Here is a 24,312-nt window from a genome sequence, read left to right on the forward strand (position 1 = left end):
TGGAAATGGCTCTTTTTGCAGGGTTATCCCAAAACTTTTTGCTTTTTCCCCCCTGTATTTTTCCTGACCTGTGATTGTTGGCTATAGGACTCTGGGCACTTTACCACTGCTGATCAGTGCTAAAGTGCATATGATGATTGGCTATCCATGATTGGCTTATTTGTTTTACCTGTAAGGTCCTAGTAAGGGCACTGAGTGTGCCAGGGCTGGTAATTCAAATGCTACTAGTGGGCCGCTGCACTGATTGTGCCACCCACATGAGTAGCCCTAAAATGGTGTCTCAGGCCTGCCACCGCAGTGCCTGTGGGCAGTTGCTAACTGCCATGTTGTCCTGGCCAGTGTACACACTTGCTAGGCCTGACCCTTCCATTTTCTTACACATTGGGCACCCCTATGGTAGGCCCAAGATACCCCCCTGGGCAGGGTGCAGTGTATGTGAAAGGTAGGACATGTACTAGTGTGGGTAACATGTCCTGATGGTGAAATACTGCCCATTTCGTTTTTCACTATTGAAAGGCCATCTTGCTCATAGAATAGAATGGGGAATGCTGTGTCCCATGTGTACCTGCATATCTCCCCATAGGAGCAAGATGGGAAGCTGAAGTCTGGTATCCCTGAACTCAGAATTTGATAACGCATCTTTTAGGAAAGACGGTTTTAATATTCCGTGTTTGAAAATAGCACTTTTAGAAAGTGGCTATTTTCCTGTTCAACCTTTCTGTGTGCCTCTGCCTGTTTGTGTATTGACTGTCTGGTTTGTGAGTGACAGGGGCTGGGGGTGGCTGCAAGAGGCTGGGTGAGTCAGCACTAGGCTGAATAGACCTATCTGCACTTAGAGTGGTGGGAGGAGTTGCACCTGGGCCTGAATAGGGCTGTGCCTGCCTTCCACAATGCTGGCTCCACCTCCTGCGGTGCGTCTAATAGCCCGGGCCCACACTCAAAAAGGAAGAAGACATGTTCTGGCTAGGGCACCCAGAACTGGTTGGGACTGGATCCTGGACCCCTCACACATGGAGAACATAGACTTTTGGGGTATAAAAGTAAGACCTGATACCCCTGTAAATTAGACTTCTACACTCAAGAGGAACCTCTGCCCAAGGAGATCAACGGAAGAAACTGAGGAGACGTACTGCCCTTGCTGTGTGTTCTGGGGCTGGCCTGCAGTTTGCTGATTCTGCTGAGGGTGAGGCTGAAGGACTTTGCTGTGTGCTGTGTCCCCCCTCTACTTGAAAACCAAGGACTTTGCTGCGTGTCCTTAGAGTCTCCAAGGGCCAGAAGAGAGCTGGCCTCCTGTTAAAACTCAGGAACCCAAAGGTTTACCAGAAGAAACCTTTTTAATCAACGTGGTGTGCTTGTGCTTTCGTGAAGCTGACTCGGCGTGCTCATTGGCACACAGTTGGGGGCCTGTCGTGAGGTCTGCTCTGCCTCAAGCGTGACCTGCCCCAGGATCGTTCCTCTCGCGCTCTGTGCAGACTAGCATGCCGTTGAGCACCTGCGGGGCGTCTGCTTTGCCCCAGATTGCTGTAAGTAAACTGATTTCACTGCCGCCGGCTTGGTCCGGAAAATAAGCGAAGCGCTGGGCCCAGATAAATCACCGCCGCTACTCGAGCAACTTGCCCGAGGCCGAGTCCGTAATCTAAGAAGGGCCGTCACCATAGAGTGAAGCCGAAGGGTTGCCTTGTGACGAGGACGCCTGCGTCTACGTCATCGCTGCGAAGAGTAGGAAGACCGCCGGAAGGAAGACCTGTCCCGACCAGCGCGTCACAGCCGGACGAGAAGGGCTCCTGCTGAGAATCTCCTGAGGAGCACCGCCACCGTGAGAGCAGCCTGAGGGAACACGCTCTCGGCCGCGCTGTTTTCAGTGCGAGGTCAGGAGCAGGTGGGGGAACCGGCGGGGGCTGCCTGAGACTGTTGGTGTAACATGGGAGCAGAGTGGATCCGTCTCTGGACAGAGCAAAGCGAGGGCAATATCCAAAGATCGCGTCCTTGGCGGGAACTAGCGCACCTTCATGCTTTTGAAAGCCCAGGTTGATTTCAACGGCAGCGGGGGCATTTAAAAAGAACGGTGCCCCCATGTGAATTAAAGGGCAACGAGGGCATTTAGAAGATACAGTGTGGGCTATTGTTGAAGGCAGTGGCCTGTTGGTGACTGGCGCGCGCTCACGCTTTAGTGAGGGGATGATTCCCCAAAGGTGAAAGCGAGCACGCCCAGGTAGCGCACTCCGTGCTACAAGTACAGCAGGGCGATCATTGATACAGGCACCATTGTTAGAGTTTCTACACTCTAGAAAGGAGGGCTCACAGCCTTACGGAGCCCACAGTATTCTTAACATAATCAGTGCGCTTTTGCAAAAGGAACTTTTTTTAGACGTTATAAAAAAAAGAACACTACAAGAGGATCTTTGTTGTTGAAACCACTTTTATTGTGTATGTCGGATTTGTGTCGTTTTGGTAAAGCTTAATTTTAGATAAAGATATTTATTTTTATAAATACCTGTGTGGTGTCACTTTGTGGTGTTCCACTGTGTTACTGTGAGTATCTGAAAGAAACACGTTAGTTAGATTCCTCACCTTAGAATATCCCCAGGCTGGATCCGGAAAGATTTTTGTAGCAATACCCCTTGCGCGTCGCTAGGCGTCGTCTGCGGCTCCGCGTCCGCCGTTGGCGTCGTGCGCCGGAATGACGTCGTCGGAGTACTTAGACCACGCCCGTCGCGCGCTGACGTCAGTTCTTCTTTTTTCCGCGCCAGACAGCGCCGATCCGGGAAGAGCTTACCCCTTTGTCAATTTTTGACTAAACTTTTTGACTCTTTTTGGTCTTCTGTCGACTCGACTCTGGTGCCGGTAGGATGCCTGTGTGAGAAGTTGGCCTGATATATGATGTCACTAATTCTAGTGTACACCTTGTATCAGTCCAAACAACCCTTAAGGTGATTGGTCTACCTTATAGACCAGCTATCCTAGTGGTAGCATGGACAAGAGCAGTCTTAGGCTAAACTCTGTATGGCATGTGAAGCCAGCTGTTATACCATTTGTAACCCCTTGAATATCAAATAAAAGGACACCACAACAGATATATAAAAATAGAATGTATTTATTCTAAGTCAAAACACCCTCAGCACTCTTTATGAGATTCGAGGTAAGTACAACACAATCTTATTCAAGCATACATAAGTCACACAGGTAAGTAATACAGTTAGGCCCTAGGGGCCACGCAAACCATATACTTAGTAAGTGGTATAAGAACCACTGTCACGAACACAGGATAGGCCTAGGCCTAGGGAATCGCTGGGGCTACACTACACTACCAGGAGTTAGGAAGTAGGAGGCCCACGGGATTCAGGTGCAGAGTGGAAACACTCACGCGTAATGCGTAAAAGTCAATAGAAATAGTGATAGTTAGAAATTAAGAGTTTTAGGACACTTCTGAAGTAGCTAGGAGTTCGAGACTTGGAAACTAGACCCTAGGATAGTCAATACCCTTGTGAGCACCGGAGTACTCAAGTTACCTAGCCCACGGGCTGCGGGTGCATAGGTGTGAACTTGCGTCGGGTTTCGTCGTTGACTCCTATGGATGCCTGAAGAAAAGTTGCTGACAGGCAGTCAGTGAAGAGTGTCCTGTGGATTCCGGGGATGGAATCAAGAAGAAGGAGTCCTGCAAGAAGAAGGGACAGAGTCTAGGCCACCAGCCCAGGACCAGGAGGGAACCAGGAAGGAGCCAGGCGATGTTGTGAAGATGCAGGTGGAGAGGTGAAGCTTGTCTCAGCAGCCACGGGTACCAGGAGGCGTCGAGGACGACCAAAACCAGGAGGCGAGCTGTCCCACGGAGGCTCTTGCTGTCGGCGGCGTCGATGTCGAGTTAGGACCCAACAAGCCTTGGCAAGCGTAACCCACGCAGGATGGAGGACTTGCTTCTGTTGCAGACCAGGAAGGTCTGGGGTGCTTCCCTTTCACAGGGGAGTGAGTGCCAGTCTGGAGGAGCCGGACCAGCAAAGCAAAATAGCAGGTTTGTCGTCACAGAGATCACTAGCCAACGGGCCAGCAACCGGACAACGCGTCTAGCAGTTCAGGTGCAGAAGGGCCCCACGCAGAACACGTGAAGTGTGGGGAGCTGATCTTCTTTGCAGATGGTGCTCGGGAGTGGGGCTTCTCAATTCCCCAAGCACAACCTCGAGGTAGCCTCAGAAGTCGCGCTAGTCAGTTACTAGCCACTTTTCCCAAGTCGCCTGTCCCACGTCCCTCGTCGCCTCCACGGGTCTCAGCTTGGCTGTAGATGTGGATCTGGTTCAGAGGTGTCTGGAAGTCACGGCGCTGGTCAGTCTCTGCAGTCGTTCCTCGTGGATCAGTCGCAAAGCAAGCAGCGGTCGCTGGATGGTGCCTGGTTGCCCAGGGTGGTCACTCCTTGGCCACAAGGGAGATTCTTCAGTCTTCTTCCTGAGGTCGAATGTCGAAGGTCCAAAGTTTCTGTACAAGTTGCAGATTTTCAGGGTAATCTAATTCTGCAGGGCTCAGCTACCTCCTAATATACTAGGCTAATGGGCTGGGCAACCTGCAAGGTCCCTCCTATGGGTGGGACCAGGAAGGGGAGTGGCTACACCCCCTCTCCTTTGTCCAGTTTCGCGCCAGAGCTGGGGCTGGAGTGCCCCAGCGCCGGTTTGAACTGGACTATGCATGGGACACCTTGTGTGCCCCAGGCAATGTCTAGTTTCATTCATCCTCCCCTGCCCCAATACACTAACTCCTGTCTGGGGTGGTGCTCGCACCTCCCAAGGCAGGAAACCTATTGTCCAAGCCTCCCTCGCTGGAAGGACTCCCAGCAGCAGGAAGTCAGACTTGTGTCTGTGGCAGCATCCACTTTAACCGGGTAAGTAGGTTGCAACATGTCTTCTCCCTCTAGAAGGGAGGAATAATATCCTCATTGCCAGGAATGGTATGGGGGTATTATTCCAAAGTGTTAGACACCTTACACAACATGTTTTGATAAAGCCAAACCATAGTTACCATAACCATTTAAGATTATAAGGTACTTTAAGAGTATATGGTAGGCTATATCATAGAACAGCTATAAGGACATGGTTCCGAAAGCTGCAGACAGGCTCAGCTCATGCTAGAGCACCATCTCACATGTTACCAAGCACTCTGTCTCCAGGATTGTTAAGGCCTGCCATAGGAGTGGCTGATAGGTACACATGTGTCTATATATAAGGTAGGTATAGGAATACTACACCTAAGCAAGAGGTGATTACACGACCTTGCCCCAGCTGAGTGATCAGCCAGTTGTGTCATAATGGAAGGCCAGGCCAGGGGTGGCATAATACATGCTGCAGCCCCTGGTAGGCCTAGGGTACACCTATGCCCTGGGTACCTAAGGTACACTGTACAGGGGCCAATGAGGTGATCCTATCCAATTGGGTTATGCACCTAAAGTACATAGTATCAGTTTAGAGAGAGAACAGAAGGGCTGTGGGTCTGATTAGCAGGCCCACAGCCACATCTAAGTCGAAAACCCGTACAGCAAAAGCAAAAAGTGGGGGTGAACATAGAAAGCAGACTCTACTCTCCTACACCCAGTTTCCTGTCCCAACACCCCACCCCGAGAGCCTGGTTATCCAGGCCTCCACTTCCCAATCCTCCTTCCCGTCCGCTCCTCCGGATCGGGAATCCAAGAGGCTGGAACAGTTCGGAAAGAAACTGTTCTCTTCCCTGAGTGTGGGCCTGCGGTCTTTGAACACCGCTTGCCTCTTGGACCGTTTCTCCCACTCTCTGTGGGATGCGGTGGAGGACGTGCTGCCCCTGTGTCCGGAGGAGGCCCGGACACGTCTCTCCCAGGCACTTGCTGACGGGCGAGATGCAGCGCGACATGCCATACGGTGTGGACTTGACACCACGGACTCGCTGGGTAGGGCAATTTCCACCACGGTGGCGATCTGGCGCCACGCCTGGCTGAGGTCCACGTCTTTTTCGGGGGATGTCCAGAGTACCCTCATGGATATACCCTTTCAAGAAAGGAAGAACATTAAGAAACAGACTCTGTCCTACGATTCCACACCCCACAGCGTTCTCTTCTACTTGGCTCCAACCTCACAGTATAGGTTTCTTCAAATGTGGTGGTTGTGGGATCTGTAAATGGGCCATCAATGGCACTAAAGAATTCAGCAGCTGGAATGGCAAAAAACACAAAATAACCTGTAACATCAACTGTAACTCTTCCTTTGTTGTCTATATCCTACAATGCACATGTAAACTCCAGTACGTTGGGAGCACGATCAGATCTTTGAAGTAACGCATCAGCGAGCATGTCCGTGCCATGCACAATGAGGATGCGAAATACCCTATGGCTTCTCACATTGCAATGTGTAAAACTCAGGGCCCTCGTAAAAGCCTCTCCTTTTTTGGAATAGACATCACCAGGAGCAATGTAAGAGGTGGCAACCGTGAACTAAGACTCAGGAGACAAGAGGCATTTTGGATTATGCGTCTTCAGTCGGTTAATCACGGTCTTAACATCGTCCATGACCTGCACTACTTTCTAGGCACATAAATACTTGGTCTCGGCATATATTGTGGGTTTGCTTGTTTAAGTAGACACCGCATCCTTTTCTGTTTAACATTACGCTCATGTGCTCTCTGACATTGTTGACTTATTGTTCAGTACTAATCTTTTTCTCTACGTATTTATTATATTTTGTATCTCATATTACATTTTTCTAGCCTGTGACTCCTACGCTATATTGCCTTTCATTTGTCTGATTTGGCCTTTTTACTCGCCCTGATACTCCTTTTTTCATGCCCTTCCTTATTGCAGCTTTACCTTACCATGTGTAACTACTGTGTCAGATTATGACTTCTGCACTGTCTGTATTTTTCTACATTTGCTCCCTTATTTGCCCTGTTACATCCTTTTCTTGCTCCTCCATTTTTGCTGTCTCCACGTAATGACAGAGTTTGCACTCCTTTCTTACGCTATGTTAACCATTTACTCTTATTTTGCACTGTTTACATCTCTTCTCTACTTTGACATGTACTTTGTTTATTTGTCCAGATACGCTCTTTACTTCTAATCAGTATATTGTGTCCTAAACCATTATTGGTTCATTTCTTTCTTTCTTGTTGTCTCTTTTCCGTGTGCTCAATATTACGAGCCTTCTGACCTTTTCACGCACGACCTACACCACGTGGTCCCTTAAGTCCTCACTTCCGCCTTGCCACGGTTCCGTGTTTAGCGCACTGTCTAGTTGTTTTTTCCGGCACACGCGCACCCCCTATTTAGACTTCCGGTTCCTGCACCGTGCTGTTCCCACAACCTGGAGAACGGTGGATCCTTCACTGTGCGATCCTCTTTACACCCGGTAAGCCCCTTCCCTACCATACCCTATCCTGTCACCAGTTTAAACAGTAGGCTGACTCTGTCCTTGCTCCCTCAGATTGTACAGCCATCTTACCCGTATGGTGTGTACTTTTCGCCCCTTACTCCTCGATGCTGTGAGGTCGATCCTTCTCACTACACCCTTGTTGCCTACGCTCAGGATCGGTTTATATGCTTTTCACTTCACTGCCTTACCAGGTATTTTTCATATTTTATCTTATTCCGTTTATTTAATCACTCTACATGGCCCTTTTGCACCACCCGTGCTCGTTGTGTTTTTTTCTTTAATTCAGGATAGGCTCCCCCTCCCTTGCTGTTATTCACCGTACGTTCCTCCTGTTGTACTTGTTTCTATTCTTTCTATCGTTTGCTCCCTCATGCTGATTTTCCGTGTTTTGTTTACATTGCATTTATTTCGTGATGTTGTAAATTCGCTTTTACTCTCGACGTTGTTTATAACAGTCATTGTGCAATGCCGGTTTTTCCCTTTTTTCCTTTAGCATCACGTTGACATTATGTTCGTTAAACACCATGCTCTTGCTTGTTTTCATTATTTTTCTACATATGTCTTTGCCTACTCTTTGTTCATACGGAATCCCTGAAGCTTTTGGGATTATGCTCTTGCTTTTCGCCATTATTTCTGTATGGCTTCTTCATAATTTTAAACGTGCATGTTATTGTTTTCTCTACAGCGCCCACCCAAGTGCTTTTTGTGCTTAATTTCAAGTTTTACATTAATTTTTATTGGTTATTGCCTCCTCATACGCTTGACAGTACTTTCTTGTTGCTTTGTTGTCCGCCTTTATTCTCTGTGTATTCTATTTTTTATATTTTTTAACTGACCCAATGTGTTCACCTGTCTACCACCGTTTGATTTTGTTGATTATAACTTTACATATACCTAGTTTAGTTTATATTTCACACATTTCGCACCCTCCACTGACGTACTCTGCCTATCGGGTCTTTATCTTATCTCTGTCTTCTTTCACATTGAACTTGCCTATGATATGTCGTTTTACTCCATGGTGCTTTCCCGGTTCTATGATTTCTGTCTTCCATGTTTTTCCTTTCTCTTTTGGCCCACTCTGGTACGCATAGGTCATACTTTTCATTATTATTCGTTTCCAACGCTTGCTATCTCAGCATATGGACGTTATTTTGTTTTTGGTTTGTTCTTTAATTTGTGACTTTTTTTTACTTATTTAAGTTTTTTCACTTATTTGATTTTCTGCTTTATGTCCTTCCCAGCCCTGAAGAGTCACATCTTCACACGGTATGACAAAACACGTGTCGGCTGATTTGTTTGTATTATGTATTGGTCAGATACCGACATACATATATATTACTTTGCATTGAAACTCTTGATGTCGACCTTCGTCATTTCAATACCATACAAACTTTAAGCCTTTTTTTGTTCCTCTACCAATTCTAACGAGAGTTCTATCCGTAAATGTGTGCACAGGACCTCTTTGTCTGTTTCCTTGAGTGGGTCATACCCACTTGTTCGCAGGGGCCTTTTCTGGGTTAGTACCCCTGACCTGTTAGCACCGTATTCATTCCATTCTTTTGCAAATAACTACTCTTAGTGCACACGCTTGAGCGCCTTCTTCCTTTATCCCTTGCTAACCCTCTCACTCAGTAATACCCTTTGATGGCGGATCTCCTTTTTGGTGAGAAGGTGGATAGTGCGCTGGCTCGTTTTAAGGACTCCCGGCCTACGGCTACGTCCTTGGGTCTCTCGGCCCCACGGCCGCAAACTTCCGCCTTTCGTGGCCAAGGAAGGGGCGCCTCCTCACGTCCGCCTAGCCACCGGCCGCAGAACCAACCTGCACGCGGTCGCGGATGTGGGTTCCGACGTGGCGGTGCTAGAGGACAACGCGGTCAGTCCACATCCACCCCGGCAGCATCCGCCTCAAAGGCCTCCTAGTCCGAGCTTTCAGGCCCATTCCACGCCAGTGGGCGGCAGAGTTTGCCATCACCTGCTCCACTGGCGCTCCATCACTTCGGACAGGTGGGTGCTGCAAATCGTCCGAAGGGGCTACTCCCTCCCCTTCGAGACGACCCCTCCAGCCATGCCACCGCAGTGCCACCGTATATCGGAGGATCACTTGAATCTTCTGCGGGAGGAAGTTACGGCTCTCTCGGCCAAAGAGGCCGTCGAGCACGTTCCTGGTCCAGAAGTAGGCCGTGGTTGCTATTCCCACTACTTTCTGGTTCCCAAGAAGGGTAAAGGGGGCCTACGCCCTATCTTGGACCTCAGGAGCGTCAACACCTTCCTCCGGAAGGAACGGTTCAAAATGCTAACTTTAGCTCAGGTTCTGGCTGCCCTCGACCCTGGAGACTGGATGGTAGCATTGGACTTGCAGGACGCCTATTTTCACATCCCCGTCCTGCCGGCCCACCGGCGTTACCTGCGGTTCACGGTGGGTCAGGAGCACTTTCAGTTCACCGTGCTCCCCTTCGGCCTCACCAGTGCCCCTCGGGTGTTCACAAAAGTGATGGCGGTGGTCGCAGCTCATCTGCGCAGATCAAGGGTTCCAGTCTTCCCCTATCTCGACGACTGGCTATAGAAGGTGGGCTCGCCCCAGCAAGTCGTCTCCCACCTCCAGACTACGGCCGACCTCCTGCATTTGCTGGGGTTCTCCATCAACGTGCCGAAGTCACACCTGAGACCCTCCCAGAAGCTCCTCTTCATCTGAGCGGTTCTCGATTCGGCGCAGTTCCGGGCTTATCCTGCGGAACAGCGGGTCCGGGATATTCAGGCTCTGATTCCCATCTTTCGGCCTCTATCCTGGGTTTCGGTCAGGTTGGTGCTGCGGCTTCTGGGGCTGATGGCCTCCTGCATCCTGTTGGTGCATTACACCAGGTGGAGAATGCGCGCTCTGCAGTGGGACCTGAAGTTTCAGTGGGCACAACATCGAGGCAACCTGTCCGACCATGTCTTGATCTCGGAGGGCACTGCGAACCAATTGCAGTGGTAGCTCACGGACCGATTGGGTCAGCGGCAGATGCCTCTCCCTACCCCAACCGGACCATGTAGTAGTGACGGACGCGTCCCTCCTGGGATGGGGGGGCCCTACGGGAGAGGCGGAGATCAGAGGACTCTGGTCTCCGGCGGAGGCTCGACTCCATATCAACCTTTTGGAGCTGAGAGCGATCTGGCTTGCAGTGAAAGCCTTCCTTCCCTCTGTCCGGGGAAGTGTCGTGCAGGTGTTCACGGAGAACACCACCGCCATGTGGTATTGCAACAAACAGGGCGGGTTGGGGTTGTGGACCCTTTGTCAGGAGGCTCTGCGCCTCTGGACATGGCTGGAACACCAGGGCATCACTCTGGTGGTTCAACATCTGGCGGGCTCTCTGAACGCCAGAGCAGACGAACTCAGCCGCCGGTGCATGATGGATCACGAATGGCGTCTGAACTCGGACGTGGCTCAAGGTCTCTTTCAGCAGTGGGGAGAGCCTTAGTTAGATCTATTCGCCACCGAAGAGAACGTGCAATGTCAGCAGTTCTGCACGTTGAAATTTCCAAGGCAGCACTCGCTCGGAGACGCTTTTCGCCGCGAGTGGAGTTGCGGTCTGTTGTACGCCTTTCCGCCTATACCACTTCTGCCCAGAGTGCTGAAGAAGATCAGGCGCGACCGGGCCGAAGTTACCTTAGTGGCTCCGGATTGGGCACGAAGGTTCTGGTATCCCGAGCTACTCAGTATCTCAGTCGATCCTCCGATACGACTGCCTCTTCAGGAGGACCTTCTGTCGCAGCAGCAGGGGACGGTCCTCCACCCGAACCTGTCCAGCCTCCACCTCCATGCGTGGCGATTGAGCGGCGGCAGTTGATGCCATTTGACTTGCCTCCTGAAGTCTGTGATGTCATTCTGGCAGCCAGGCGTCCCTCCACAATGACGGGATACGCCTGCAGGTGGAACAAATTTGTGGCATGGTGCACAGCAAAGGCTGTGGATCCCCTTTCCGCCCCTCTTTCTGAGGTTCTTCTCTTTCTTCTTTCTTTGGCCCAGCAGGGCTCTGATTTGGGCACCTTGAAAGGTTATCTTGCTGCAATCTCTGCCTTCTTACGGCTTCCTGATCAGCCTTCTCTTTTCAAGTCCCCTGTTGTTTCACGTTTTCTCAAAGGCATTACTCACATGTTCCCTCCTGTCCCCTTCGTAATGCCTCAGTGGGACTTGAATCTTGTTCTGACCTTTCTGATGTGCGCTCCTTTTGAGCCTCTTCACAATTGTCCCATTCGTCTTCTGACCCTGAAAACTGCTTTCCTGGTAGCTATCACCTCGGCTAGACGGGTGAGTGAGCTCCAGGCTCTGTCATCTAAGCCTCCCTTTCTTTCTGTTCATCCGGACGAGGTTGTCCTCCGGACGTGTCCTTCTTTTCTACCAAAAGTGGTGACCCCCTTTCACATCGGGCAATCTATCACGTTGCCCACCTTGTTTCCGCCTCCGCATCCTTCAAAAGAGGAAGAGAGGCTCCACTGTCTGTACCCAAAACGGGCGCTATCCTTTTATTTGGACCGCACCAAACAGTTCCGGGTGGACGAACAACTTCTTGTTGGATACGTAGGAGCTAAGAAGGGGAAAGCGGTACACAAACGGACCATCTCACGGTGGGTCGTGTTGTGTATTAAACTGTGTTACTCCTTGGCAAAAAAGGACCCTCCTGTTGGGTTGAGGGCCCATTCCACCCAGGCCACAGCGGTGACTACTGCCCTGGGCCGGGGAGTTCCCTTGCAGGACATCTGTCAGGTGGCGACGTGGGCTTCACTGCACACGTTTGCCAAGCACTATTGCCTGGACAGCCAAGTCCGGAGAGATGGCTACTTTGGCCGTTCTTCTGTTCTCCAGGACTTTCTGGTGTGATCTTGGTTCGCAGACCCACCACCGGGGTTGGTATTGCTGGGGTATCTATTCTAAGGTGAGGAATCTAACTAACGTGTTTCTTTCAGATGAACAAGTTACTTACCTTCGGTAACGATGTATCTGTAAGAAACATTAGTTAGTTAGAAATCTCACCGACCCACCCATCCTCCCCGTTCTGCGAACTGACATCTAGGGTTAAGGCTATCCTTTTCAGGGCCCTAGATTTTTTGGCACAAGTGTCGGTCTCTTGCATGGCTCTGCGTTCCTGGCGCAGAAAGCTATGTACAAGAACTGACGTCAGCGCGCGAGGGCGGCATCTAAGTACTCCGACGACGTCATTCCGGCGCACGACGCCAACGACGGACGCGGAGCCGCAGACAACGCCTAGCGACGCGCAAGGGGTATTGCTACAAAAATCTTTCCCGATCCAGCCTGACCCCTGGGGATATTCTAAGGTGTGGAATCTAACTAACTAATGTTTCTTACAGATACATCGTTACCGAAGGTAAGTAACTTGTTCGTTAGTGCAAATACTTTACATATTGCCTTGGGGATAAGCCAGTCTGCTCGTGCCAAGCTACCAAGGGGGTGAGCAGGGGTTGTCCACAGTGTTTCCCCCTTACCCTGACTAGAGTGGTGGTTTCTGCTTGGCTTTGGCGCAAGCCTCAGCCAACCAGAAATCCCATTTTTAACAGTCTCGCATTTATTTGAGTTAGCGCTATTGGCATTTTAAATTTTCTCTATGTGTTAGGGAGTGTATGTATGTGGTGTGTAGTGCAATTATGTGGGTTGCATTGTATTAGTTGAGGTATTATGTGGTGTGGAATTGTGTGGTGTGGAGGGATTTGTGTATTGGAATAATGTGCTGTGGAATTATGTGGAAGAGGTCCTGGTCAGTCAGACATCTTGCAGCATTAAGAATGCACTAAAAGAATGCATGTTTATTGAATATAGTGTTTCTGGTGACATGGAATGATCTAAAAATCATATTACAGAGAAAGGGCCTTATTTAGAAATCGCATGGTGTGATATTACTAGCACAGATATGGCGCAACATGTGCCTGCATTCAATGCAAATCAAGGTATAATCATGATAACATTTTGGCATTCGTTATAAAGCTGCATGATAGCACCGTCAATCAAATCTTGTAACTACCTAGCTCAACTTCACTACATTGTAGATATAACAAAACATAGCACAAATACATTCTCCTCCATTGTTTCCACTAAAGAGAAGCTTTTGTCTGGGGGAAAACGTGTTTGAACTATTCCCTAGAATGGCAACAGGAAAAATTGTGCTAAATCGATTTGCTCTGTAGTTCTCTTTTTAGATACTGGTGAAAACCTTACGAAAGCATTAAGCATAGAGCAAACTGAACTTAACTTTTCGCATTGGTGCAAAATTTCACATAATATGAGTTTTCAAGTTATGCTGCTAAGGCCTTCGCGCTACCCATCTTGGTTAATTTGTTGTGCACGCTCTGTATTCCTCAATGTTGAAATAAGTATTCATATTTGCTGTTTTGATTTGGACAGCCCTGGAAAAAAATATGAAATCTAGTGCATCTGCCAAAGAGTTTGCTCACTGTTACGTTGGTTGTTAAATAGGCCATCTCTTTCTAAATTGCTTGACAACTGTAAGTAATATAGAACTAATAGATTTATCATTAAACGGACCAGTAACAAAAATACACACTGTGCACATTACTTGTTGGATATTACCTAAAATAAATTCTTACCGTTAATATGTTAGCGCTAACGCAACCCATCATGGATAAAGCCACAAGGACATCAGAATAGCATGGTCAACAAATTTTAAGAGAGAGGGCCTGAAAATCACAAATTAGACTAGCAACAGTGAAAAATCTACAGTGTGGTGGATTTTACACTATTGTAAATGTATGGTTGGGGGGGGACCAAGCAAAATGTAGCGATCACCCTCAAACTTACAGAATTGTCGGAAGCCATGAATATTTTGAAGAGGCCTTCCACCTTGTATGCACCCTTATAGTTGCTCCTGTTCTAAAAAGTGCTTATCAAGGGCATGGAAAGCCCCAAAGAGCAGCTCCCTTAAATGCTACGGGGTTGAAAGGGAAACGGTTTCTCCACAGTCAAAAATACATTCCTATTGAGAAAAGTTACATGGTCAAATGCGTATATCAGCAGGAGTTACTTGAGCTGATCAGTTGGCATGGGTGCATTTTGCTTGGTAGGAGTACTTTTGATTCTTTATGGCTGATTCACAAAGCTTTTTCTGTAGTGATGTCTAATTGCATGCGTAAACATATGGTACTCCTACCTAATAGTTTCCAGTATACTCACATTCTTATATAAGGAGTAAAGCCCAGACAAAGTGTGGCGAGTGAGAATTTTAAGGCCTGTTCGGATAGGTAAGTTAGTTGAACGCTCACATATGTTTTTTCCAACCCTACCCCGCCCCGCAAATAGTTGAAGACTTATTCCGAGCAAGGGCTTGAGTAAATCTGTTTCCATGATGGAGAGGAGATGAAAACACCCCCAAACATTATGGAGTGGAAGGAGCTTTTCAATGGGAAAGAGGGAGGTGGGGAAAAGAAGGAAAACAAAATATGCCATTGCACAGAGGCGCTACCTTTCACTTATGTGGGCTGAATCTGATGTGCACAGGTCTGCAACGGTGAAATTCCAATGCAAAAATGGTCACCAAAGTACGTTTATAAACTGAATACTACTACTTTGTTTCTGAACATTTGAAAATGTTTGGGATTTCAAAATGTTGTAAATCTGTACCCATGCTGAAACGTTACTCTGTGGGTGCACTGTTGCAACGGTTTCATGCATCAGGCTCTTTTTCTCCTGAATATTTGGGTTTCTTAGCCCCAGATTCTGTCTCTCTCTTTTTTCTCTCACTCTCGCGCGAGCCTTGTGTTTGTGTCCGGCTTCTGCCAGTATCCTTTCACTACTGTGCTTCTGTGTATGGTTGGTCAGTTTGACTACCTGGTGATACGTTCGGTGTCTTTTTGCCGATGCATCTGTGCTGTCGATGCTACATTTCATAGACTTTTGCATGTGTGTGGTGTGGCTCAATGGTTTAAACGGTGGGCCTATGTGTATCCATACTATCCACATACACGTATCTCCTTGTAGTTTTGGTTTTGTATGTCTGGCCCTCGATGACATCTGTCTCTATGCATGTCCATCCTGGCACCCACTGTTGTGTATACTCATTTTGTATGATCTGGCTCTATCGTGCTGTTTTGTCCTTTCTCTGGGACGTTCTTTTTTGCAGGTCCATGGATCCTGTGCACAGTTCTGCTTCTTATTCTTATTGCAGAAACTTATGGATTTCTTCCATTAGCCCTGGCCAATTTAGTGTCTACGATTTTCCCTCATTCCTTCCTGGGAAGTGAAGAGCTCGACCTATCCTCTGCCGGACTGTAGGGCCATTGCCTTTTCTTGTTGCTGCTCCTTTTATAGAGCTTAAGGATCTGGTGTCAGCCACGTTTACACTTGCTGTCCCCACCTGGTTTGGTCCATCTTCTTGATGGATTAGTTCTCTTTTAGAGCCTGATGGGGTTGAGTCGCAGACCCTCTTCCAATGAGTTATAGCTTTAGTATCTATTCTAAGTTAAGGAATCTGCGGCTAGATGTCTCTATCAGATGAACAAGTTACTTAACTTCGGTAACAATGTATCTGGTAGTGACGCAGTCTAACCATAGATTCCTTAACGCCCACCCATCCTCCCCGCTTGCGAGGATTTTTTCAGGTTGGATTCTTACCCACTGGTCTTTTCTGCCAGTGATCTCTGCCTTCTTGCGTTTTTCTCTAGTTCACATCCTTCACCAGGTCAGGATGTCTTCTTCTGTTTTACCTGTTGCTTCTCCACCCATTCTTGCACATGGGTGGCGGGCTCATATATCCATGCACGCTCTGGCACCCTGGTTTCTTTTCCAGTGTGGAGGTTGGTCATGTTCTTCTCCCTTCCCTCCTCCCCTTTGGCCATTAGTTTGGGGTCTATTTGATGCTGATACAGTCAGTTTGCTCATATTTAGTGCGTGTGGTTGCACATTTTCTGTTGTTGCAGAAATATTGTCACTTGCCGTAACTTCATGCTAAAGTCTTGTTATTGACTCCCATGACATTCATGTTGTGGCAGACTGCTTGTCGTTTCCCGTAACATTCATTTGCTGTTTGCTTTATAGCAAGGTATCGTTCTTTGTTTCTGCGTGACTGTTTCTATGAGGCGAGTACTCTGCTCTCGCCTTCCATTCACTTACGTTACGCAGTGTTTTTCTCTACAATGCAGAGTGATGTTTCTCTTCATTTTTATTCTTTATTATCATTGTCGTCTTAAACTATGTTTAACCCTTTTTTGGCACACTGTTCCTACACATTCAGTTTTAGTGTTGGCTCCGCGTTGTGGCGCGGAAATGTTTCCCAGTAGAAAACGGACGTCAGCGTGCCCGGTGGGGCTTATATGGCTCCACTGACGTCACATCCGTGGTTGACGTCAGAGCGGAGCCATGCAACGCCATCCCCCGGATTGCAGAGGAATTGCTGAAAAATCTCTGGATCTAAACAGGCGCCTGGAGGATATTCTAAGTTAAGGAATCTGTGGCCAGACTATGTCTCTACCAGATACATCGTTACCGAAGGTAAGTAACTTGTTCGATAGCACAGTGAATCAAGTGTGGTAACTACCCAGCTTAACTCCACTGCCTTTGGGCCTGATAGCGCCATGAATCAAATGTAGAACCTACCCATCTGAACTCCACTGATTTTGGGTTCAAATGAAACACAACTACTTTAAAGATATAGAAAGAACTTACTTTCCATTGCCCCTGCTGCCCCGGTCTTTTTTGCAGTTATCTTCTAGCCATACCTTCACTGTAGGTACAGAAGTGCATGCCTGCTTTGGCCCCGGGGGACTACTGAGTGCTCGGTGATCGTGAAGCACTGAAACCTGCGCTTGATTGTGCCCCAGGGGGACTGCTGAGTGTGTGCTTCAGTCGGAGCATATTAATGTCTTTTGAAGCACACAAAAATTTTTAATCAGAACGAAATATAAATCCCTCTTCCAGCCCAATAATTATTTAAACGCCACTTTAAAATTTTTTTTAAAAAACGAAACATTACCATTTTAAGGCACAAACAAAATGAACTCCAGGAAGCCCAGTAGTGTACCAGAACGGTGTGTCCACATGTGGCCGTTGAAAACTCAAGGGCGGGTTAAGCATTGCAGAGTGGGAGGCGCATACGACAGCGCTAATAAAAAGTACTCCTCAAAAATTAACATCTAAAAGAAGCAGCAACAGGCGGAAAAGCGACAGGCAGAAATGTTCAATTAAAAAAGAGTTCTCTTAAAACAACAGAAGAGCACGGCAAGCATAATGACACTGTACTTGGCCGGTGCTCTTATGCTGAAAAACTGAAGTGACTAATGCTGCGTGTACCAGTTAGGAGCCAGCAAAGAAGAGGGACACTCGACTGAACCAATGGTAAGCAGCAGGCGGGAAATAAGTCCTTTTCTGACTACAAGAAGTCGTGCAGACAGCACATGCGCGCTGACGCTCGTCCTAAAAATGGTTTAAGTGGGAATTTCAGAGGAAGTGTGAGAGAAACTGGAAATCAACTTTTTCAGTCCTTTTTTTTTTATTTCCTTCCTGTTACTCAGAAATATGCTGAAGTGTTTGTGGACCATAAGTCGAAATGGTTGCAGGTTTGTGTTTTTGACAGACCTCAACTATAGGAACATGATTGATTTCCTAATCTATATGTTTCCCGGGAAGGTTGTCCCAGTGAATTAGTATTTGACAGCAGAATGCAGTTTACCTATGTGGAGATGCAGACAACTTTGACAGATTTGTGTTTCGCATCACCCGCCACAGAATGTTCTGCCTGTTGGGCTAATTGCTTGGTGAGTGAGTGCGAGTGATGGTCTGTGTCTAGAGGTGTGACACTAATGGATGCTGAAAGATGTATGCTGTGGTTGACAGGAAACTCCCTATGCACTACTAATGGGATATTCCTGTTTAAAGCATTGCAGAGATGTGATGCACAAGATGTGTCTAGACCCGGAATGGCAGAGTGAGATTAGGCAGACATCCTGGTGATGGTGAGGAAGATTTTCAAGCTGTGGCACGTGCTTCGCAGTGCATATGATACAAGAAAAGGATTCTTTGGAGAGAAAAGTGGAGGTGGGACTAAGTAAAAAATAACATAAGTTATGGGCTCATTAAGTGTACTAGGAGTAGTACAGATGACCAGGGGAATATCGTGCGACTCAGGATATCAGAGAAGGTTAAAAAAAGTGGATTTGTATTATGCTGCAGAGATGGTCGTAGTGTAGGTTTCTAAAATGCTTTGAGTTTATCAAACTGGCAGTGGTGAAATGTAAAACAGCAGGCAAAAGTTCCTAATGGAGAAGGGCAGTAATGGAAGCAAATATAGTATTGGGGTATTTTCTAACTCTTCGGAAGACGCCCCACCACGAGTGGATGTTGGGAGGACAGCAACTAGTTTGTATGGGTTCCTAAAGCAACAACTGTTGCCGCACAATAAAGTTTAACAATTATGAAATGTTCAAATAGTTTTTTGCATTAATAATCCTTTACTCTATTTTTATATTATGGTCACTTAGCATTGGTAGGTTATGCATTGTGCATATGTTTTTGGTTCAGTGTGTATTTGATGTATGTTAGCTTTTATGTACATTGTTTTGCCTTTTATTTATTTCACTTGTTTCTGTCACTATTAAAGGAATGAATATGTTATTTCTTGCTTGCTTTTGTATTTTGTTCATTACTCTTATGGATCTTTGCTACTTGTGTTCCAAAATCTAGATGTTTGGAGTAGGTGGCAGTTGTTGGCTGTGGACCACTTGCAGCCACTGATGTGCTGTTGTGAATTAAAGTTTCTTTTTCACTATCCTGGAATCTCTGACCTTGATTCCTTTAGTAGACAGTGTTAAACGCACCTCTCTTAAATACGAGTTGATACTCAAGCTCAGAAGCAGTAATCGCCTTTGTTTGATTATTTGCGCTACAAAGTTAGGGACAACCCCATACAATGAAGAACAACAAGTAAAACACAGTAAGAAAGAAAGAGGAGTATTAGGCAGATGCCTAAGGGAATTTTTTCTACTCTTGCATAGCCAAAACCTAAAGGGAAGATAAACATTTTGTCATAACAAGCTGTATATTGTCAGAGATTCACCGTACTGCCAGAAATTGATGAGGGTTGGTTGATAGGAGTTGAGCTAATTTGTGGGTAGCATTGTTTGGGGTGGAATAAATTATAACGACCAAATAGGATGCTCCTGCTCCGAATAAGTAAAGATTTGAAATGTTTTTACTGAATACTGTCAATGTAAAGTTAGACAATCCAGCTGTTATCTCTTGTAATGTCATGACTGAGCTTTTTGTTCACACAGCATAGTGTTAATGGTACCTTTTTCAACTAGATTAGCCGCCACTGAGCAGTGTGATTTAAATATTGGCCATCTTTGTCAAACTTTATTAATTGGATTCCTTTGTTCAAATTAAAATATATTAACATCTTGCAAAATTCATTTCACTTAATACAAATCTTACACATTAATTTGTAGACAGCATAAACTAAATTGTTGAAAAAATGGAATAAGCATTTTGAAAAAGTGGATGTTTATCAGAAAATGTAAATTAATCCTAAATGTACTACTTAATTATATTTTGTTTTTCAGGAAAGCTAATCGGACAGAAACAGTTATGGCATTCAGAGCAAGGGAATCTCTGGTCCCAGGTGATCTGCTAAGGTGAGAGTAGATAATAATTGATCATTCCACTGGCTCCAGTAGACCTAGTAAAATGACCATTGGTAATGCCAGTAGGTCTGGGCCGTTTTATATGAATGCATTCTTTGATGTATCTGCTGTTCCATGTGTAATGTAAATGTGGGATCATTGACAATACAAATACAGGTACCCATAGAATGCAGACAATACACGTAGAGGCATATATACGCAGACTTTAGGCATAAAAGTACAAATGCAGTCAGTCATGTATGGACAGGCATTCATACACATTTGGGTGCTATTACTGGAGTAACTTGGATCTGACAGTCTGAGGCATTAGACCACTGATTATCTCCAAGACGCACAGGTCTACAGGCATTGGCCCAAGGGATCACAGCTATTTTTAAAACCACTCCCTCCAACTGCAGACTGAAGCTTGTCATCTCAGTAAGCATAGCATACTAAATCTTCTGCACCCCAAAGAAAACAAAATAATGTCCCTTGAACCTGCCATAGGCTATATGCCTTGATGTTTACTTGGTGTGTGTGGGCATGTGGCTTCCAACCGCAAGGTCATTCTTGGCTAAACCAGAACCTTCTCATCCTGGTTTATATCACCCCTCCCACGGATATTATAACAGTTTCGCACTGGTATAAACGTGCACTTTCTGATCCGCTGTTGTAAACCTCACAGAAGAAGATATCTTGTTAAAAAACATGTTCCTAAGCTGCAGATGGCAAAGACTGTGCCGGGATGGGAAGAAGGGCACTATTGAGCGAGGAAAAGAAGCGAGGGGAAAGGGTAAAATAGATTGTGATTCTGGGAAAAAGTATGGAAAACACTGCGAGACAAGAAGGAAGGGAGACTTAGAGCTAGACAAGTGGAGGTGGTGACGAGAAGGACCTAGAGCAGAGTTGGATGGAGATGAAAGGGAAGAAATATCATGGGCCTGAGAGAGATCGTTAAGGTAAGAAAAGGGTACGAGAGGTGAAAGGGGAAGAATGAAAGTGAATGCAATAAACACATTCACAGATGTAGATAAAGGAAAAGGCAGGAAGTGGGAGATATAAAAGAATGAGAAAGACATGAGAGAAAGAATGGCGGGGAGTGAGGAACTTTAAATTTAACCCCATCCCGTTTTAGTGGCATTATGGCGCTGTTGCCCTCACTCAGGCACCTTAAACCTTTATAGCGTTTCTTTCGTATTTTATGTTGTTATACATCTAACACGACCTCTCTGTTTCTCTCGAGCCAAGCCCATCCTGAGCCTTGTGAACCTCGGCTCGAAGCAGCCAATTCTTTAGATAACCATCTATTGACCCTTGGTGACCGTTCTCCGGCCCCTACAGCTGTTTTACGAATCATCATCCCCAGCACGCACACGCGCCCTGTCATAAAGTAATTTAGCTAAGGAATGGCTAAGCCACCTGACCTGTCGGGTCGGATAGAGAACACAACCTTAGGGAAGGAATTTGTATTGCCCATTATTCAGTATCTTGTACAAAGAATGTGTTCTCGTGGATGATTTGTATTTTTATTGCACATGAAGGGGGGTGTTGCTTTAGGGGATTCCAGCGCTACAAAAGATTGTGAGCCACAGATTGAAGTGGCAGTCTCCTAAGAACCTACTTACGATGTACTTCTGGGACAACTGTACCTAGCTGCAGCTAAATAAATTGAAGTTCCTATGCTAACAGAGTGTTCCGTGTCTCTGTAATTTGGAAGGCGAACTCCGAAGATTTCAGGCGTACCATGCGCCGCCGGGCCTGACAAAGCCTGGTTCTTCAAATGGTGCCCTCTGTGAGGCAGCTTCAGAGGACGTGGGTCCAGTCCGAGGATCGTGAGGAGCCCCGCAGAGAAATTCCGGAGGACGCGCAGCACGTGATCGACCCCTGCATGTCGTAAGTGGACCGAAGGTTTTTACAGCGTGGCTTCTCCCCTCTAACGGCTGCGAAGACCTGCTGCCCTGACTGCCGCCACGCTTTGGCCCTCTTGGTATTGGTATGGCGAGGCATTAGAACGGACCTCTGTTGGCGTGGGAATCATCTGGATAAGTTAAGTATAGTGGCCACTCCTTTGTCTTTGTTTTGTTTTGTTCGACTTTTGCAAAAGCCGAAACCGAGGGGTGAGTGCACTTTGTGTACCATAAAGTGACTAATTAATCCCCTTGAAGTTTGTAAGAGACTAGTGTGCTAACGATGTCTGGTTTCAATAAGTTTGGTAATTGGTTTGGTTTTGGGTGCAATAGGGATTCCCGACAGGAGGACTCTTGTCCAATTCCTCCGGCCGGAACTCCTACGTATGAAGTATACTCTAAACATGGTATTGGCCCCATAGCGTTTAATGAGGCATGGGTTCGCTATACCAGGAAAGATGGTGTTTTACGGTGGCCGCAGAACGGCAGTTATGAGCTCGATATCTTAGATAATTTGGAAAACGCCCTGTTTAAACGAAAAGGTCGGCCGGCTATGTTTGACTCCTTTCGCTTATGGCGCAAGGAGGCCAAACAGAAAGAAATGAAACAAGTTAAAAAAAGATAGGAGAAATATGACTATTGTACAAGCTGCTCAGCAATTTAAAAGTGACGAGACCGATCGTGCGATTGAGGTTTTAGATAGGCAACATCGTATGGCGGTCGATAGATGTTATCCAGTGTTGCCGACTCCCCCTGCAGAGAAAAGTGTGGACCCTGAGAAGGATCCTTTGATGTCCCATCTGTTGAGACTTCCCCCGCCCTATGCGCAGGGGACTAATGTACCTCCCGTATTGCCGCCTCCCCCGGGACCGAATGCACCCTTATTGTTAGTACCTGCCCCACCTGTTGTTCCACCCGTCGCTCCCCTATTGGTTCCCGCACCCCCATTACAGCCTCTTCCGGTATTACCGAGCTCTCCCTTACCGTCGGCCCCCTTCGTAAATGCTACTCCCTCTCCTGCTCCTCCTAATATGCATGCTACCCCCTCACCTGCTCCGCCTAATATTATGTCTCCTGTCCTAATAACGAATTCTCCCTCCGCTCGGAAACGGATGGTCGATGCCGTATCTGAAAGAAACACGTTAGTTAGATTCCTCACCTTAGAATATCCCCAGGCGTCAGACTGGATCCGGAAGATTTTTCGTCAGCAATACCCCTTGCGCGTCGCTAGGCGTCGTCTGCGGCTCCGCGTCCGTCGTTGGCGTCGTGCGCCGGAATGACGTCGTCGGAGTACTTAGACGCCGCCCTCGCGCGCTGACGTCAGTTCTTCTTTTTTCCGCGCCAGTAAGCGCAGATCCGGAAGAGCTACCCCTTTTAGTCTTTTTTGACTAAGTTTTTTGATCCTTTTTGATCTTGTCTCGACTCCGGTGCCGGTAGGATGCCTGGTTTCAAGGCCTGTACTGACTGTAACCGCTTGATGTCGGTTACGGATCATCACCGCCGGTGCCTTTACTGTTTGGGCCTCGACCACGACGCAGAGTCGTGTTCGGACTGCAAGGCCCTGACCTCGAAGGCTAGACGGGAGCGGTCCCGTAAGCTTCTCGAGATTCGCCACTCGGCTCCGCGCCCCTCTCGATCCCGGTCCAGGAGGAGGTCCAAGGATCGGTCGCGGAGCCGCAGCCGACGTCATCATCGCTCGTCTGGCTCCAAGTCTTCGGGTAAGTCGAAGCACTCCAAGAAGTCCAAGAGGCGACACCGCTCCTCGGACTCCCCTCGCCGGTCGCGCGACCCTGCCGAGGGTCAGGGTGGTTCCACCCCCGCGGCTCCAGCGGAGCCGCAGGCGCCGCGCACGTCCCCATACCCGCCGGTCCCTGGGACTGACGCGACGCCGGCGGAAGTCAGTGCCTTCCTCTCGGCCATGAGGAACCTGGCTCCGCCGTCGACGCCCGCTGGCGCGCCTTCGGGCCCCGCGGACCCGACTGGGCGACCTTGCACGCCGGCGGCTCCGGCCCTGGTGCCGTCGACGGCTCCGGCCCCGACACCGCAGGTCCCCGAGGGACTCGTCCCCTTCGACGCCGGTCGACCTCGTCACGCCTCCTCCGCCGGCGTCGACACCGGTACCACCTCCGACTCCGCTCGGCGTCGATCCCCAGTTCAGCCCCGCTCCGGATCCGGCGCCGGAGCGGCGTCGATGGAGGCCGCGTTCGGCGCCGTTAGAGACACATTATGTCTACCATCCGGCTCCGATCCTTCCTCCTGTTTACCAGGAATCGGATGACGGGGGCGACTGGGAGGGGTCCGAGGACCCTATGGCCGTTCAGGCTCAGCTGTCACAGGACTGGGCAGATGAACTGGGGGAGGCCAGTGGTCTGGATACCTCACCAGACACTGGATTCATCTCTCCTCCGACTGTG

At 47.9% G+C, this 24,312-nt stretch overlaps 1 protein-coding gene across 3 annotated transcripts in view; it reads left to right on the top strand.

Annotated features, from left to right (window-relative positions):
* Window positions 1-24,312, top strand: part of PRKDC (protein kinase, DNA-activated, catalytic subunit) — a 2,754,228-nt gene that overhangs the window by 2,542,666 nt on the left and 187,250 nt on the right. For all 3 annotated transcript variants that reach the window (XM_085605657.1, XM_085605658.1, XM_085605659.1), the window contains one exon: window positions 19,932-20,003. In XM_085605657.1, the coding sequence (XP_085461783.1) occupies window positions 19,932-20,003 (72 nt within the window). The remainder of the gene's footprint in view (window positions 1-19,931; window positions 20,004-24,312) is intronic.

This window comes from Triturus cristatus, chromosome 5_1, assembly GCF_964204655.1.
Source record: "Triturus cristatus chromosome 5_1, aTriCri1.1, whole genome shotgun sequence".
NCBI classification, from domain to species: Eukaryota; Metazoa; Chordata; class Amphibia; order Caudata; family Salamandridae; genus Triturus; species Triturus cristatus.